The sequence below is a fragment of the Rutidosis leptorrhynchoides genome, chromosome 2, assembly GCF_046630445.1.
Source record: "Rutidosis leptorrhynchoides isolate AG116_Rl617_1_P2 chromosome 2, CSIRO_AGI_Rlap_v1, whole genome shotgun sequence".
In the NCBI taxonomy this organism is placed as follows: Eukaryota; Viridiplantae; Streptophyta; class Magnoliopsida; order Asterales; family Asteraceae; genus Rutidosis; species Rutidosis leptorrhynchoides.
The window spans coordinates 385,363,874-385,384,053 of record NC_092334.1 but is presented as its reverse complement, the minus strand read 5'-3'; the positions used below and the strand labels follow the sequence as shown (position 1 = coordinate 385,384,053).

The following is a 20,180-nucleotide window of genomic DNA, read 5'->3' as shown; positions in this document are numbered from 1 at the left end:
TAGGAGTTTTGATTTTGTCTTCAATATTCAACCACTGACAAAAATATAAAGGAGAAGCAGGAGAAATAGACTAGAAACGGTGTCAAATGAAAAAGTCTTTGGAAAGCAAACCAAACCATTCTGAAAATTTGGTTATGCTCGATCTAAAAACATAGTAGCCAATTGAAGTCGAAGAATCTTCCTTCAGTAAACAGCCACAGTATGTGATTTAGGCCTGTTTAGGGCAAAGCAAATATGCCCTTCACATATATTTATATTATTAATTTAATATTAATATCATACCAGATGAGTATGTAAATTTCTTCCATTTATTGCATGTACAATTTGTACATGCAGCTACAACTACAAGCATTACATATATTGAAATAGCTAAGTGAATTGAGTAAGTGATGTTACGCATCATCTTTATTATTATATATGTCATGGAATAGATAGATGAAGCAAAACTCTACATATACAGTACAATGGTGAATAGTACAATGAGAGGTGAAGTATGAAAGTGAATCGAAACAGTAACTTAAAACTTATCATGTTTCAGGTATCAATCAATCATTTTGAAAGTTGATTGCTTGTAAAGCTTCAACCAGATTTATGCGCCTTGTTGACGCTTGTTCTGAGTAAAGATATAACGTGAGCGGGTTCTGGAGCTCCAAAAACCGAACTGCCAGCAACAATGCAGTTTGCACCTGCAGCAGCTGCAGTGTCAATTGTTGAAGGGCCTAAACCCCCATCTACCTGCATTTCAAATTATTCAGGTTTTCAGTATGAACTTGAATTATCCGGGCTCAATACAATTGTTTCAGATCACAAGGGCAAAAGGTTACAGGTGGCAATATGGGCATGTAGGTTAATGGGTCAAAAAGGAGGCACGTTGACCATTTTTTCCATATAAAACTTTATAGTATTAATTCTTAAAGATTCTAAGCACAAATATAAAAACTATTATATGTTACTAGATGTGAATTTATTAGAATTGGATCCAAAGTATAGAGCTCACTGTAGAGACATCTCTTAAAATCAAATTCTCACAAACACTAATCACTAACAAGATACTCATTTATAATAGAATTTGAGATATGATGTTTAAATTAGAGTTTAACCTCATAACACTCCTCTAGCTGGTCATACAATTAAATTAAACTCTATGTTGAAATAAAGACATTTAGAGCATACTTTAATCTATAGTAGAATAGAACTAGGATGTATGTCATATCAAGGTTGCAAAAATCGCTACTCGTGGAGTACTCGGTCCGGGCTTATTAGGGAGTACTTAGGAACTCAGGGAGTACTCGAATGTTGACCAAGTTTGACTTTGACTGATTTTCTGAGTAATCCCGAGATTTGACCGAGTTTCCAAGTAATCCCAAGTATTTGGCCGAGTTTGACTCGCCGAGTACTCTCCGAGTAGCAAGGACCGAATATTCGCTAAGTAATTCCAAGTTTTGCAACCCTGTGTCATATGCATGTCATGTCATGTATATGTGTCTAGTCTTTCATTCTTTAGCATTAAATTGAGTTCATGTGACTTTAATGGTGTGTCAACCTCATTGAGTCGACCAATTATAAGAAAAAAATACCCAATATCAGAGTGAAGGGAAGTAATAAAGAGGTATTATTAATAAGTGGGAAGATAAGAGTGAAAAAAAAAACTCTCGTCTAAATGCCCTATTGACTTAAATAAATATTCTTTTTCTCATTTTTAATCAAAAATCAACTTTAAAGGCTTGTTTGTTTGATTGGTTGTCACTTGCTAATACCTTCAATAGTTCAAAAGAACATCATACTTCTACCTATCTCCCATAATTATGAAAATGTATGTCAGTTATTTAGTTTAACAGGTTGCCTAAAAAGTCTTGGTTCAATCAATTTCAATTCAAATTCCGTAAATTGCAAAACACATTACGGGCTGAAACTTATACATATGTCACAATAGGTTTCTAATAGTGATAACTAATGCAACTGCTAGCGCTCGCGCGCGCACACACACACACACACACAAAAGAAGTTACTATAAACAAATTAATCACAAATTCCACACTGACATATATCCACGAAATATAACTTGCACTAAAAAATGTGAGGACATAAAAGTGATATATACGATAAAAGGTGGAACAACTAACCTCTATATCAAGTGTTGGGTACTTTTCTCTCAGTGTGCGTACCTAAAACCGAATTAAGGGACCATAGAAATCAGCTATTATAATCGAACGCGAAATTTTCATACAGAAGGCTCATGTACAGATGTACCTTATTCATCATATCAGGCATAAACTTTTGTCCACCAAATCCAGGTTCCACAGTCATAACAAGCACCATTTCAACTGGATTTTCACCTTCAAGCTATGAACCAGTGGGAAAAAAAATTAGTTCTACTAAAAAAAATTGCACGAATTATGTGAAAAAGATGGCTTTTTACTATAACAAAAAAATGTTCTTATTTGAAGATACCAAAGGATAGACTTCCTCAACGGGTGTTCCTGGCTTTAGCGCCACGCCAGGTCGCATACCGTTGGACTTTATTTGTTTAACAAGTTGTTGCCAATTATCTGCAAAAAGTAACACCAATTATGAAATATCCAAACTAATTACAAATGCAAATGCAAATGCAAATGCAAATCCATAACATAATAGATGATACTACCTTTGGACACCTCAACATGAAAAGTGAAACCTGAAGCACCGGCTTTTCCGAAAATTTCGACATAATCGAGAGGATTTGTAACCATTAAGTGGCAATCCAAATATGCCCTGCATCAAATCAGAAGAAAGTTTTAATCTTTTTTAATAAATGCATTAAATTGAGCTTTTTAAGGAGATTAGACACAACAAAGTAATTTACTTGGTGTGTTTTCTCAAACTTTCAATAACTGGAGCACCTATTGTTAAATTTGGGACAAAATGACTGCAGAAACACAAGTGGTTAATTAATTTAATTAACTAATTATTTGATTAATCTCTACTGTTTGTGATAGAGAAGTTACAGCAACCGAAGATTCTGGAACATACCCATCCTGCAAATTAACATCAACAAAATAACTGAGCATCGTCAACAAAATACAGTAATACTTAATTTTACGTCTAGTTAGTTAGTTAGTTGATAGGTCAAAAAAGCATAAAGATTTGATGATAATTGTAAAATTAGATATAAAGATGAAATATTGGAAGTGAATTAAAGTTTGGTAACATACCATGATGTCCATGTGAAGCCAATCGGCGCCAAAGCTGACCATGCGTTGAGCTTCCGACGCCAAATTAGCGAAGTCCGATGACAGCATCGACGGTGCGATCTTTGCTTCAACCATCTTATTGAATTACGATTCTGCAGAATTTGGGTTGTGTTATGAATTAGTGAATTGTGAATTGTGTTTTATGATTATGATTATAGGATGAATTTATGATAATGTTTGTCCCAAGGATCTTTTCCTACTGCTATAGATTTTGACTACTGTTTTGGTTGGTACAGCTGATTTTTAACTCATTTTCTTAATGGGCTTTGATTTGGGCCAAACAAATGTGATATTAATGGGAAATTGGTAATGCCTCCACTAGTTTCGAGTCCAGCCGGTTGCCTATCTTTGTTTCTCTCGGTTCGGTCCTTCATTATTTGATGAAGGACTCATTTATATAGTTTTCGTTATTTTTACCAAAAGAACAAAAAAACAATTTGCTTCTGTTTGTTGTACCTCCACTCCAAGGACATACCTCATATGACCTAAGTCAGTCACTTCAAACTCCCTTTTGCATAGATTGTTTGAAACTTTCACACAAAATCAAATCATTCCGGACGTAAATTAAGTCATCACCATAGAAGATTACTATAATTATTTTATTCCAAAGCTTCTTGAAAAACAGTGTATGATTGTAACTACTTTTCTTAAAACTTCTCATTTAAAGTAAACTTCGATGCGATTGAACCAAGCTCGTAGAGCTTGCTTCAAACAATAGAGCGCGTTCTTCAAATGATAGAATTTCGTTTCATCACCTTTCTTGATAAAACCTTCTGATTGGTTGGCATACACGACTTCCTTAAGCTCCACATGTAGGGATGCACTCTTAACATCTAGTTGGAATATTGTCCAACCACTTTGAGCAGCTACGACAATAGATCTACGAATAGTGTCCCCTCTTGTCACCGGAGCAAAAACTGCTTTATAATCAAGGGAAAATGGTCCGAAAAGTTAACATATAATATCAAATTTGACAATAAAGGTAATATGACTTTTTCAGATGTTCAAAAAGGATTACGTATTTCAATTTTTGCTGAAAAGGATTATGATTTGAAAAAGTGTGCAATTGAGGTAATATCGTCAACTTTATTAATGATCGTTAGTCAAATTTCGTTAATTGCTCACATGTGTTTTGCATGTGTAGGACAAAATTACACGGTTGGCCCATGAACCTTATATAAAAATAAAAACATTATAATAAAGAAATAAAAAAGTAATAAAAATATAAAAAATGATAAAAAAAAGTAATAAAAACTAAAAATTAATAAAAATTAAAATTAATTTAAGTTTTAATTTTTTGAACTTTTTACTAAATAATTTTATTTTTTTATAAGGTACAGGACCAACCGTGTGATTTTGTCCCTCATATGTCAAACACTTGTGAGCACTTAACGAAATTTGACTAACGATCGTTAATAAATTTGATGATATTACCTCAATTGCACACTTTTTTCAAATCATAATCCTGTTCGGGCAAAAATTGAAACATGTAACCCTTTTCAGCCATTTCAAAAAGTCATATTACCTTTATTGTCAATTTTGGTATTATATGTTATCTTTTCGAGCCATTTGACCTATAATCAATACCTTTCTTTTGTACATAACCTATTACAACGAGTCCCACCTGGTACTTGTCTGCTTTCGCATGCTCATTTAGCATGGTTTTGTATACCCATTTGACTCCTATTGGTTTCATTTCAGTTGGTAAGTCAACCTACTCTAACGTTTCAGTTATTTGGATGGCCATAATTTCATCCTCCACTTCCTTCACTCATGCACTTTTTTTTGGTGATTTTAGTGTTATCAACAATCATTTTAGTTAATTGGGATTTACTAGAAAGCAAAGGCTTATCGAATTAAGCTTAATGACGAGTTTGGAGAGTGCGGAGTGCACGCTCGTTCGAGTTAATTCAATAAGGTCTTGGAAATTACATCTTTTGATGAAAGGTAACCATGAATGGTTACATCATTTCATGAAGAGTGATGTCATTTCCTAAATGATGTGAACGAAAGGTTGCGTCATTTCGTTGAAGGGTTACATCATTTGGTTGAAAAGTTGCGTACTTTCACTCGCACCTTTTCACTTCCTATAAATATAGGAATATGTTTTTGCTTTCATTTTAACAAACAAAAAACACACACATATTCTCTAACAATTTGATCAGTGATTTCATTGCCAAAAACACTGATTGCGTTCTTGTCTTATCCCTGTAAAGATTTCGTGCAACCGAGGCAATCGTAGGGTCGAAATACTTTATAGAGAAAGTGAATACACGATTCAAGAACGAATCCGGCAGTCAATTTACAACCTTATTTTCTAACAAATCTATAAAGTATTTGGTGATATTCGTGATAAGAATCATGAAAAGATAAAGGCTTTAGAGGGTTTCAAATACGGGAAAATTGTGGTCGATTGGAATAAGGAAGAAATATCATTAAGTGATTGAATGGGAATTTTATTTATACGGGATGTAAAGTGTGAAGGATATTAGAACAATTTGTTTTTTTATGGAGAATCATGGTTAAATTGATGAATGAACAATATGCCACCGGATCATAACTATGCATCCGTCCAATCAATCTTTTAACATCTCAAGATACATGTTTCCTTTTGAATTATACTTCCTGTATCATGGATATCTTATGATTATAATATTTAAGAATGAATTTGAGTTTAAGAATGGATGTAGATTCAAGAATGGAATCTGGATACATGTCAAACTCATAAAATTATACTCATAAGATTCTATGCATGTAAGTAAATTTACGTATTAATATGTGTCTGAGATATTGTGTACGAAGCGGTTATTACGGTTCTGAATTCATTTTTCCGTATATATATTTTCCATGAATGAATCCTACAATTACGGATTGAAATTGCGTATTTGCATATGCATGTTATTGGGAAAATATATATGATTGTGACAAATGTTTATCAGAGATTAAGGTTAAATTCACATGAATTTGACGGTTACCGCTTTTATGTATGTCTTTGTACATGCTGGTATCCTATGCCATGAATTGCTTTCATTACGGAGTAGTATCGATCAACCGAAGTAACGAAATACCGGTTCATTTATTATATGGGATGGGAACGATTTTTGTCGTTACTGGGATTAAATTGAGATAATTACTAATAGATAGAAAACATTAATTGGTTAGTTACAATGGTAAAGTCAAACGTTAGTGATGTTGTGGTGTCAGTTACAACTCGGGCTTTGTAACCGGTCATAACATTATCAATTCATGTTAATTCATAGTAGTATGTATATGAATTCATGTTTATAAATTTTAATCCATCAAAGGATTGATATATGGTGACTAATATTACATGGAAATTAATGTTAATAACACATAACACATTGATTGCATGATGATATAACTATCTGTTACATGTTCTAATTGGATTAATTCATTTGTTTGTAAATTTGCATTACCAGAATAAATAAATTATTCATTTATTTATTTGTTGAAACGTATTGCAAATTTTGTATTGCAAATTTTAATGAATTGATTGTGACTTTCGTGGGTAATACCATATGTTGATGGATAAATTATATCATTATCATTATTCAAGATAATGATCGATACACTTTTATACTCAATATGAATGAAATTACATGAATTTAAGAAACAATATGTTGACATTAAAACTTGTTACATCTACTTCTTGTTCTTTAGAAGTGAAGTGGTCTTACCAAAGTCAATGAAATAGACTTTGTAGTATATGAAGTCTTTATTCTTGGGTTTCTCATGTGAATTATGTCCACAAACCATTTGATGATTCATCAAGATGGTATAAGTTAGTAAAACAAATATGTTTAATATGAAATGGTTAAGATGTTGCTTAATTATTATCGAATACGCTTTGGAAATTGGTGGTATGATGTGTGATTACATCAAATGACCAATATAGCATGGTGTTGGAAATATCAAGCAAGGTCTAGGATAATTTATTGTGATGTGGCTTAAGTATTTTAATACTTGTAAAAGCCAACCATGGATTATGGTTTAATTCACAATGAGAATCCTTAAAGCATATTAAAATTGTATTTTTTTACTTTTGGTCAAGAAAATTATACATCTACAAGTCGTTGGTTTTACACTTGGTATAGATGAGGTATCTTGGATCAAAAAGGTTGATGTTGAAATTATTGATATTATAAATTTGTTGTCATTACTTCTTGGTTTTAGGAGTGGATTGACAAAGATTTGTTTATAATTTTAATTTTAACATCTGATATAAAGGTAATAATTGTGTACACAAGGATAATGAGGATACATTATCAAGGGTGTATAAATTATATGTTTACATTGATTACTTGTGGAAAGTGGACATATACAAGGACTCATCAATCAATTGATTTGAGTATTCACGAGTTTCTTATGTTAGAATAAGAATTTAGTAAGTCCTTGGATAAAAGGATTACTAAGGGAAATTGATTGAAGTCGAAGTGAATGAGATTAAAGTCCAATTCCCTAGGTATGTGATGTCTTATGACTAAGGCATATAGTTAAATGTACAAGGAAAAGTCTAGACACTTGTGCCTTGGACATTATGTTTCGTGGGTTGATCATGAATGCAGTGATATATGTGGATTTTGTTGGGTTCCAACAAAATTTGACGGATCACTTGACAAAAGAATTAGCCGGAAGTGCGCACAAGTTGGCTAATGATGTGGGATTGAAGTCCATTAAATCTTCCAAAGTGAGATGCCCAATTCCCTTCTAGTACAACGCTAGGAGCTGAATTCAATGAGGTAAGCTTACTTTCTGAAGATTGAAACACATAAATATTCTGATCCCAAAGTATGTGTTTAGACCCGTAAGTGGAGTTAGGTTGAAGGTTTAACTTCTTAATAGCTCTTTTGAAAAATTGCATATGCGGGTGCAAGACTAAAAGAGCTACCTATGTGAACATGAAGTTTTGCCGCTTCAATGGAGCTTTGGACTTAGCTGCCAATATGTTCACTGAAGGATTGGGACACATGGCTTATAATAGTGTCAAGATTGTCTTAGGGATATGTAAGAAACTGATGTGTATAATATTTTATAGGCTTCATATGAGTGGAAGGGTTCAATTTCTGAAACACCCTGATACTCGAATTCTCGTAAATATTATACTAAGTGAAAATTCAATTTCTGAAACATTTTCATTTATGCATTAGTTTGTTCTGTTTGTTTACTTATTTTAGTAAATCAAGGATTACACTAAAATGGGGGGGATTTGTTGGTGATTTTAGTGTTATCAACAATCATTTTAGTTAATTGGGATTTACTAGAAAGCAAAGGCTTATCGAATTAAGCTTAATGACGAGTTTGGAGAGTGCGGAGTGCACGCTCGTTCGAGTTAATTCAATAAGGTCTTGAAAATTACATCTTTTGATGAAAGGTAACCATGAATGGTTACATCATTTCATGAAGAGTGATGTCATTTCCTAAATGATGTGAACGAAAGGTTGCGTCATTTCGTTGAAGGGTTACATCATTTGGTTGAAAAGTTGCGTACTTTCACTCGCACCTTTTCACTTCCTATAAATATAGGAATATGTTTTTGCTTTCATTTTAACAAACAAAAAACACACACATATTCTCTAACAATTTGATCAGTGATTTCATTGCCAAAAACACTGATTGCGTTCTTGTCTTATCCCTGTAAAGATTTCGTGCAACCGAGGCAATCGTAGGGTCGAAATACTTTATAGAGAAAGTGAATACACGATTCAAGAACGAATCCGGCAGTCAATTTACAACCCTATTTTCTAACACTTTTATTCTTTACGTGCATCTTCATAAATATCAGGATCATCTAATGAGCTATACATAACATAGCCCACTTCATCTTCCATTAACTCTTCATCGGACAAGCCTTGACCATGTGTGTAATCCCTCATCCAAACCGGTGCTTTGCGAGGACGAATGGATGATTATGCTTGGGTTTTCCGGTTCGGTTGTGGGTTCTGTTACAACGGGTGTTGCTTGAGTTTCTGGATCAGCTGTAGGTGATGTTGCAATGGGAGTTTCAATAGTGATGTCATCGGAATGTGCATTATTTTGACTTTCTTGCATAATGATTTGTGATGAGGTTGGAAAAACACCTCCAGGGACGTTTTCGTTTTTCTTTGATTAACACTAATATTGCTCGTCGTGATCGTGCTGGTTTCTCTTTGCACTTGAAAGTGTCTGACCTTATACATGAGGATCGTGGTCATGCCCTTTTGATTGGGGGAACATATACTCATATTTGTCTTCTATCCATATTCATGTGTTTACAGTTGATAATGATGTGATTTTATGTGTGGATGCTAATGTAAATTTACACGAGTTTTCTGTTTGCTTTGCTTGGGAAGCTATTCGGCTAAGAGCAGAGTAAGTGCAGTGGTATTCGATATGTTGGTTTTCTCAGTCTATCCCCATGCATGCGTTTCTTGTTTGATTGTTAATGGTGAGCGTCTGTGAACTCAAGACAAGTTACACCCATGAGAGATTAACCTGCAGAGTAGTCGTCTTCTATGTCCTGTTTTTAATTGTGTTCTAGAATCTCATGATCATTTATTTTTAACTCGCAATTTTTTTGTGTTCCAGAATCTCATGATCATTTATTTATAACTTGCAATTTTTCTACTAGAGTTTGGGAGCGCCTTTTTAAAGGCCGTTACATGTTCCGGATATAAGCAATGTGTGGAAAGAGGTTATTTCTATGCTTATCTCGTTTGGTTCGAGACATATTTCAAGGATTATTATTCTGAAATTGGTGTATTCTGCTTCAGTTTATTTTCTCTCGCAAGAGAGGAATAACAAATTGTTAACCAAGGCGAGTAGATCGACTGACCAAGTGTTTGATCTCATATTTTCTAGTGTTTGGTACAAGTTGATGACCTTGAAGTTGAAGTGGAAGAGTTCGCTGCATATTGCTATTGTGAAATATGATTGGAATATAACGTCGTTTTTTGTTATGTTGTTAGTTTCTTGCGTCATTGTTTTGTAGGTTGCTTGTTTGTTGTGTGGTTATAAGGCCTGTCTCAAAGCCCTCGTTATTTATTGTTTCGTTTATTTCCAGCCTTGTAATCGTAATCTAATTTCAATAATTGTGGTCTTTATTTGACCTTAAGAATGAATCGAATTGAAACAACTTTTCGGTTGAAACCCTTTGTTTTTGACGGGTATAACTCTTTACCAAAAAAAAAAAAAAATGTTTCAAGTGGCTATTGGCATAAATATAATGAATATGAAAGTATGAATGATGTATTTCTTGAGAAAATTAAGATTAATTATTTTTCTTATTATTTTTGTATATAGATATAGATATTAAATATTGAATTAAATATATTAAATATAATTTAATAAATCTCAACGTAGGTAATGAGTTGTTAGCTTGGAATTCAAGTTGTTGTGTTCTCTTGCATTATTAGCTCTACACACCGAATTCAATTTTTTAAATAATACAAAGATGCTGTTAAGAATACGAATGTAGTGCATTTTTTTTTTATTTTTTTTTATTTTTTTTTACGGTGTCAAACATTCTAAATAATAAATTTGGAAAAAATATTTATTTTGTATGATTATGAAAATTTATGACTAAATTGTTTACACATCGTTACAATGAATTAATATCATATCATTTTCAAAACTTACATAATTTTTTTTATCTATATTTATCAAACTTGTATAATCACAGGGCTACAATTAAAAAAAAGAGAAAATTACTGAAATAAGCAAAAATGACCTTCTCTCTCATAAATAATCAAACGAAAATTTTCCAAAAATAAGCATGCATTTCACCTAAACATTAGCCGAATTAGGCGAAAAGTTTAACATCCAATGAGAACATGCCAAGTCATCCAATACTTCCGCCTACCTTTTTTTCCGAAATTTATAAACATTTCGCCTAACCTACCACTTTTAGGCGATTTAGGCGAATATGGCGTAAATTTTCGACCAATCAAAACTCGCCACGCATACAATTTATTTTCGTCTCACCTAATTTTTTTAGGCGAAATAGGCGAAAAGGTAATAAAAAAACACCAAAACACATCCCTGTTTCTACCTCTTGCTTAAAATCATTATCCTCTTTTTTATCTCTTCGCCTCACCATCGCACTCCACCTGTGAAACGACTCGTTCATATTACTATAAACGCGGTACATTATTCATTGGTCCCATAGCGAGGTATTTGACATCTATATGATACATATTAGAAAATATTGCATTCGTTTCATAAAAAGACACACCCTTATTATACATAATGCATGTTTTAAACAAGTGGGCGATTATTTAAGAAATAATCCCCATAATACATCGGTTTCCAAATACTACACACGTGACATAATAGTCGAATATAATACATGACAAAGGTTTTATTGAATGCAACATTTCATTTAAACAAAAGCATGAGACTCCATGCACAGCTTGCTCAGATAATGCAACAGCGGAAGACTTTCTTAAGGACCTGAGAATAAACATGCTTAAACAGTCAACACAAAGGTTGGTGAGATATATAGGTTTAAAGCTAGCATCGATATAAATATAGACCACAAGATTTCATAGTTATAAATATTTCAATAAAGATATTCTATAAGTTGTTGAGCGCTTCGGTAACCATATTTAACCATAAATGTAGCATATTCCCTTTATTATGAAATCTCCCTACACTGTACCAAGTGTAGTAAAAACGAAGTACTATGCAACCATTTACGATACTAGAGCGACTAGCCCGGTTGGGGTTGTCAAACCCGATAGATCTATCAATAGGATTCGCGCTTACATGTTCTTACAACGTGTAAATATTAGTTACCAAACTATTAGGGAAGATATGCAATGTGGTACAACTCAACGTAGAATATATTTTAAGTACTTGCGTCCATGGCGTAAAACATAAAATGCATGTATTCTCATCCCAAAATATTTTTAGAGTTTAAAAATGGGACTATATACTCACGGTAGTAAAAGTATATTAATAATAAGTTTTCAGCTTATTAAAAATATGGCCGTCGTCCTTGGATTCACGAACCTATAACAATAATAATGATTCAGATAATAATGCGACATGTGAATAAAATAAAACAAGTTCATAGAATACTTATATATTAATTTTTAACATTTTTATGTTAGTAGTCCTTTGTTAGTAGTCCAAAATAGTCCGAAATGTCCAACAGTCCAATAATCGGTATATATATAATCTTAGAATTACCCCACGACGTATTGTATACGTATTGTCTTTGCATCAACCCAGAGACGTATTGTATACGTATTGTCTTAGAATTTATCAAAACGTATTGTATACTTATTGTCTTAGGATTTATCAAAACGTATTGTATACTTATTGTCTTGGAATGTAGCAAGATTATTATATATATATACAATCTCGGAATTAACTAAGATTATAATATTTTGTTATACTAATGATAACATGTCCAAATATATATAGGAAAAGTTAGCAAGGATATGGTTAATATAGTTTTTACAATATAAATTTCGTCCATACAACGTTAATTTTAGCAGATTTTGTTTTGCTCGCCAAATATTCATTACAACTCCGTTTAAAGTGAATCAAATTGCTATGGTTTCATAATGAACTGTAAGTATTTAGAACTAAACTGAAAAAGTAGTGGTTTATAGTCGGAGTTACAGGTTACAAGTCATATTTGAAAGAGGTAGTCATTTCCGTCGAAAAACGACATCTTGATGACCATTTTGAAAAACATACTTTCACTTTGAGTTTAACCACGATTTTTGGATATAGTTTCATGTTCATAAGAAATATCATTTTCTCAGAAGAACAACTTTTAATTCAAAGTTTATCATAGTTTTTAATTATCCAACCCAAAACAACCCCCGGTTTTACTACGACGGCGTATGTCCGGTTTTACGGTGTTCTTCGTGTTTACAGGTTTTAAATCATTAAGTTAGCATATCATATAGATAAAGAACATGTGTTTAGTGGATTTTAAAAGTTACGTTAGAAGGATTAACTTTGTTTGCGAACAAATTTAGAATTAACTAAACTATTTTCTAGTGATTACAAGTTTAAATCTTCGAATAAGATAGTTATATATATATGAATCGAATGATGTTATGAACATCATTACTACCTCAAGTATAGTAGGTAAACCTACTGGATATGATGAGAAAATAACTTAAGCTTCAAAGGATCTTTGATGGCTTGGAAGTTCTTGAAGTAGAATCATGACACGAAAACAAGTTCAAGTAAGATTACTACTTGATTTAAGGTAGTTATGTTTATAGGAATTAAACCAAAGCTTAGATATAATTATTACCTTGATTAAGAATGAAAAGTTACTGAGATTAGATGGAAGTTCTTGATCTTTGATGAGTTGTTGGATTGGATTAAAAAGATTGGAAGTAATCTTGCAACTTCTTGATTATATGTTGTTTTTATGATGATTAAAGCTTGTAATTGAAGCTAAATGATGGGAAAAATATTTGGAGATGATCAAGTATGAAGTTAGGAGTATTTTGAGAGAGAATTGGGAGTGTAAGTATGAGAAAATGGAATGAAGAAATGGTGTGTATGCATAAAAACGTTTTTAGTTTATAAAGAAAGAAAAGATTCCTAATTTTGTTTTCTTGCTAAATAATTCATGCTACTTGACAAATGGTTGGTTCCATATGTTCCTTAATCATTTAAGGCTGCTAAGGAGCAGATTTTTATTGGTATATACCAATAGTAAATACATCTAGAAGCTGGGTATAATACGAGTGCAAATACCGAGCGAATATGAGTAGAATTCTTGATGAAAACAAATGGAAATACAATTGTGATTATTTTTGTTAAGTAAGAGTGTTTTGATATATGTATTGAAGTCCTTCAAATGTGGATTAATTCATCTTAATACACTATATATATATATATATATATATATATATATATATATATATATATATATATATATATATATATATATATATATATATATATATATATATATATATATATATATATATATATATATATATGTGTATGTGTGTGTGTATATATATATACATTTTAACTGAGTCGTTAAATCATCGTTAGTCGTTACATGTAAGCGTTGTTTCGAAACCTTCAAGTTAACGACTTGTTAAATGTAATTAATCCCATTATTATTATATCTAATGGGATGTTAAATTTTTATATTATCATGATAACATAGTGTGTTAATATATCTTAATACATTATATAAATATTAAGACGTTATTACAACGATAATCGTTACGTATATATATCGTTTCGAAATCCTTAAGTTAGTAGTCTCATTTTATGTATATAGTTCATTGTTAATATACTTAATGAGATACTTAATTATCATTTCATCATGTTATATATATATATATATATATATATATATATATATATATATATATATATATATATATATATATATATATATATATATATATATATATATATATATAAGTTCATATATATTATCATGTTATTTACAAGTTATAACGTTCGTGAATCATCGGACAAGTTGGGTGGTCACACGTTTACATAAAATTCGTTTCAATTAATCAAGTCTTAAAAAGTTTGATTGCTTAATATGTTGGGAACATTTAATCATGTAAATATTAATATTTTTCAATATATAATCATGGAAAAATTCGGGTCATGACAGTACCTACCCGTTAAAGAAATTTCGACCCGAAATTTGAAGTAACACCTATTCAATGGGCGGTGTTTGTAAACAGCTATGGATATTTCTGTTTCATTTGGTCCTCTCTTTCCCAAGTGAACTCAGGACCTCTTTGAGCATTCCAACGAACCCTAACTATAGGTATGTTGCTTTGCTTGAGCCGTTTGACTTCACGATCCATAATTTCGACAGGCTCTTCTATAAAATGCAGTTTCTCGTCGATTTGGATTTCTTCAAGAGGAACAGTGAGGTCTTCTTTTGCAAGGTATTTCCTTAGGTTCGAGACGTGAAAGGTATTGTGTACTCCAGCAAGTTGTTGTGGTAGCTTAAGTCGATAAGCCACCGGTCCAATACGTTCGATGATCTTGAATGGTCCTACGTATCTTGGGTTCAATTTACCCCTCTTACCAAAGCGTATCACACCTTTCCAAGGTGACACCTTTAACATAACCATGTCATTAACCTGAAATTCTAACGGCTTCCTTCGAACATCAGCATAGCTCTTTTGACGACTTTGGGCGGTCTTCAATCTGAAATGTCCCGTTCTTATTGATTAAAAACGTTCCATATTAATTGATTTCGTTGCGAGGTTTTGACCTCTATATGAGACGTTTTTAAAAGACTGCATTCATTTTAAAACAAACCATAACCTTTATTTCATCAATAAAGGTTTAAAAAGCTTTACGTAGATTATCAAATAATGATAATCTAAAATATCCTGTTTACACACGACCATTACATAATAGTTTACAATACAAATATGTTACAACAAAATAAGTTTCTTGAATGCAGTTTTTACACAATATCATACAAGCATGGATTCCAAATCTCGTCCTTATTTAAGTATGCGACAGCGGAAGCTCTTAATAATCACCTGAGAATAAACATGCTTAAAACGTCAACAAAAATGTTGGTGAGTTATAGGTTTAACCTATATATATCAAATCATAATAATAGACCACAAGATTTCATATTTCAATACACATCCCATACATAGAGATAAAAATCATTCATATGGTGAACACCTGGTAACCGACATTAACAAGATGCATATAAAAGAATATCCCCATCATTCCGGGACACCCTTCGGATATGATATAAATTTCGAAGTACTAAAGCATCCGGTACTTTGGATGGGGTTTGTTAGGCCCAATAGATCTATCTTTAAGATTCGCGTCAATTAGGGTGTCTGTTCCCTAATTCTTAGATTACCAGACTTAATAAAAAGGGGCATATTCGATTTCGATAATTCAACCATAGAATGTAGTTTCACGTACTTGTGTCTATTTTGTAAATCATTTATAAAACCTGCATGTATTCTCATCCCAAAAATATTAGATTTTAAAAGTGGGACTATAACTCACTTTCACAGATTTTTACTTCGTCGGGAAGTAAGACTTGGCCACTGGTTGATTCACGAACCTATAACAATATATACATATATATCAAAGTATGTTCAAAATATATTTACAAAACTTTTAATATATTTTGATGTTTTAAGTTTATTAAGTCAGCTGTCCTCGTTAGTAACCTACAACTAGTTGTCCACAGTTAGATGTACAGAAATAAATCGATAAATATTATCTTGAATCAATCCACGACCCAGTGTATATGTATCTCAGTATTGATCACAACTCAAACTATATATATTTTGGAATCAACCTCAACCCTGTATAGCTAACTCCAACATTCACATATAGAGTGTCTATGGTTGTTTCGAAATATATATAGATGTGTCGACATGATAGGTCGAAACATTGTATACGTGTCTATGGTATCTCAAGATTACATAATATACAATACAAGTTGATTAAGTTATGGTTGGAATAGATTTGTTACCAATTTTCACGTAGCTAAAATGAGAAAAATTATCCAATCTTGTTTTACCCATAACTTCTTCATTTTAAATCCGTTTTGAGTGAATTAAATTGCTATGGTTTTATATTGAACTCTATTTTATGAATCTAAACAGAAAAGTATAGGTTTATAGTCGGAAAAATAAGTTACAAGTCATTTTTGTAAAGGTAGTCATTTCAGTCGAAAGAACGAGGTCTAGATGACCATTTTAGAAAACATACTTCCACTTTGAGTTTAACCATAATTTTTGGATATAGTTTCATGTTCATAATAACAATCATTTTCTCAGAATAACAACTTTTAAATCAAAGTTTATCATAGCTTTTAATTAACTAACCCAAAACAGCCCGCGGTGTTACTACGACGGCGTAAATCCGGTTTTACGGTGTTTTTCGTGTTTCCAGGTTTTAAATCATTAAGTTAGCATATCATATAGATATAGAAAATGTGTTTAGTTGATTTTAAAAGTCAAGTTAGAAGGATTAACTTTTGTTTGCGAACAAGTTTAGAATTAACTAAACTATGTTCTAGTGATTACAAGTTTAAACCTTCGAATAAGATAGCTTTATATGTATGAATCGAATGATGTTATGAACATCATTACTACCTTAAGTTCCTTGGATAAACCTACTGGAAAAGAAAAAAATGGATCTAGCTTCAATGGATCCTTGGATGGCTCGAAGTTCTTGAAGCAGAATCATGACACGAAAACAAGTTCAAGTAAGATCATCACTTGAAATAAGATTGTTATAGTTATAGAAATTGAACCAAAGTTTGAATATGATTATTACCTTGTATTAGAATGATAACCTACTGTAAGAAACAAAGATTTCTTGAGGTTGGATGATCACCTTACAAGATTGGAAGTGAGCTAGCAAACTTGAAAGTATTCTTGATTTTATGTAATTAGAACTTGTAGAATATATGAAGAACACTTAGAACTTGAAGATAGAACTTGAGAGAGATCAATTAGATGAAGAAAATTGAAGAATGAAAGTGTTTGTAGGTGTTTTTGGTCGTTGGTGTATGGATTAGATATAAAGGATATGTAATTTTGTTTTCATGTAAATAAGTCATGAATGATTGCTCATATTTTTGTAATTTTATGAGATATTTCATGCTAGTTGCCAAATGATGGTTCCCACATGTGTTAGGTGACTCACATGGGCTTCTAAGAGCTGATCATTGGAGTGTATATACCAATAGTACATACATCTAAAAGCTGTGTATTGTACGAGTACGAATACAGGTGCATACGAGTAGAATTGTTGATGAAACTGAACGAGGATGTAATTGTAAGAATTTTTGTTAAGTAGAAGTATTTTGATAAGTGTATTGAAGTCTTTCAAAAGTGTATAAATACATATTAAAACACTACATGTATATACATTTTAACTGAGTCGTTAAGTCATCGTTAGTCGTTACATGTAAGTGTTGTTTTGAAACCTTTAGGTTAACGATCTTGTTAAATGTTGTTAACCCAATGTTTATAATATCAAATGAGATTTTAAATTATTATATTATCATGATATTATCATGTATGAATATCTCTTAATATGATATATATACATTAAATGTCTTTACAACGATAATCGTTACATATATGTCTCGTTTAAAAATCATTAAGTTAGTAGTCTTGTTTTTACATATGTAGTTCATTGTTAATATACTTAATGATATGTTTACTTATCATAGTATCATGTTAACTATATATATATCCATATATATGTCATCATATAGTTTTTACAAGTTTTAACGTTCGTGAATCACCGGTCAACTTGGGTGGTCAATTGTCTATATGAAACATATTTCAATTAATCAAGTCTTAACAAGTTTGATTGCTTAACATGTTGGAAACATTTAATCATGTAAATATCAATCTCAATTAATATATATAAACATGGAAAAGTTCGGGTCACTACAGTACCTACCCGTTAAATAAATTTCGTCCCGAAATTTGAAGCTGTTGAAGGTGTTGACGAATCTTCTGGAAATAGATGCGGGTATTTCTTCTTCATCTGATCTTCACGCTCTCAGGTGAACTCGGGTCCTCTACGAGCATTCCATCGAACCTTAACAATTGGTATCTTGTTTTGCTTAAGTCTTTTAACCTCACGATCCATTATTTCGACGGATTCTTCGATGAATTGAAGTTTTTCGTTGATTTGGATTTCATCTAACGGAATAGTGAGATCTTCTTTAGCAAAACATTTCTTCAAATTCGAGACGTGAAAAGTGTTATGTACAGCCGCGAGTTGTTGAGGTAACTCAAGTCGGTAAGCTACTGGTCCGACACGATCAATAATCTTGAATGGTCCAATATACCTTGGATTTAATTTCCCTCGTCTACCAAATCGAACAACGCCTTTCCAAGGTGCAACTTTAAGCATGACCATCTCTCCAATTTCAAATTCTATATCTTTTCTTTTAATGTCAGCGTAGCTCTTTTGTCGACTTTGGGCGGTTTTCAACCGTTGTTGAATTTGGATGATCTTCTCGGTAGTTTCTTGTATAATCTCCGGACCCGTAATCTGTCTATCCCCCACTTCACTCCAACAAATCGGAGACCTGCACTTTCTACCATAAAGTGCTTCAAACGGCGCCATCTCAATGCTTGAATGGTAGCTGTTGTTGTAGGAAAATTCTGCTAACGGTAGATGTCGATCCCAACTGTTTCCGAAATCAATAACACATGCTCGTAGCATGTCTTCAAGCGTTTGTATCGTCCTTTCGCTCTGCCCATTAGTTTGTGGATGATAGGCAGTACTCATGTCCAGACGAGTTCCTAATGCTTGCTGTAATGTCTGCCAGAATCTTGAAATAAATCTGCCATCCCTATCAGAGATAATAGAGATTGGTATTCCATGTCTGGAGATGACTTCCTTCAAATACAGTCGTGCTAACTTCTCCATCTTGTCATCTTCTCTTATTGGCAGGAAATGTGCTGATTTGGTGAGACGATCAACTATTACCCAAATAGTATCAAAACCACTTGCAGTCCTTGGCAATTTAGTGATGAAATCCATGGTAATGTTTTCCCATTTCCATTCCGGGATTTCGGGTTGTTGAAGTAGACCTGATGGTTTTTGATGCTCAGCTTTGACCTTAGAACATGTCAAACATTCTCCTACGTATTTAGCAACATCGGCTTTCATACCCAGCCACCAAAAATGTTTCTTGAGATCCTTGTACATCTTCCCCGTTCCAGGATGTATTGAGTATCTGGTTTTATGAGCTTCTCTAAGTACCATTTCTCTCATATCTCCAAATTTTGGTACCCAAATCCTTTCAGCCCTATACCAGGTTCCGTCTTTCGGAATATTAAGATGCTTCTCTGATCCTTTGGGTATTTCATCCTTTAAATTTCCCTCTTTTAAAACTCCTTGTTGCGCCTCCTTTATTTGAGTAGTAAGGTTAGTGTGAATCATTATATTCATAGATTTTACTCGAATGGGTTC

General features: G+C 32.5%; 1 protein-coding gene across 2 annotated transcripts; it reads right to left on the bottom strand.

Moving 5' to 3' along the window:
* Window positions 1–392: 392 nt before the first annotated feature.
* Window positions 393–3,418, bottom strand: LOC139892131 (ribulose-phosphate 3-epimerase, cytoplasmic isoform-like). Of its 2 annotated transcripts, none has more exons than XM_071875172.1 (8): window positions 3,192–3,418; window positions 3,010–3,014; window positions 2,843–2,905; window positions 2,645–2,751; window positions 2,452–2,549; window positions 2,251–2,343; window positions 2,124–2,165; window positions 393–735 (listed from the first exon to the last, which is right to left on the bottom strand). In XM_071875172.1, the coding sequence occupies exons 1-8, from the start codon at window positions 3,303–3,305 to the stop codon at window positions 580–582; spliced, it is 678 nt and encodes a 225-aa protein (XP_071731273.1). In that variant the 5' UTR covers window positions 3,306–3,418; the 3' UTR covers window positions 393–579. The 2 variants fall into 2 exon arrangements, with proteins under 2 accessions (XP_071731273.1, XP_071731272.1); XM_071875171.1 differs by having other exon boundaries at window positions 2,985–3,014; window positions 3,192–3,314.
* Window positions 3,419–20,180: the final 16,762 nt, after the last annotated feature.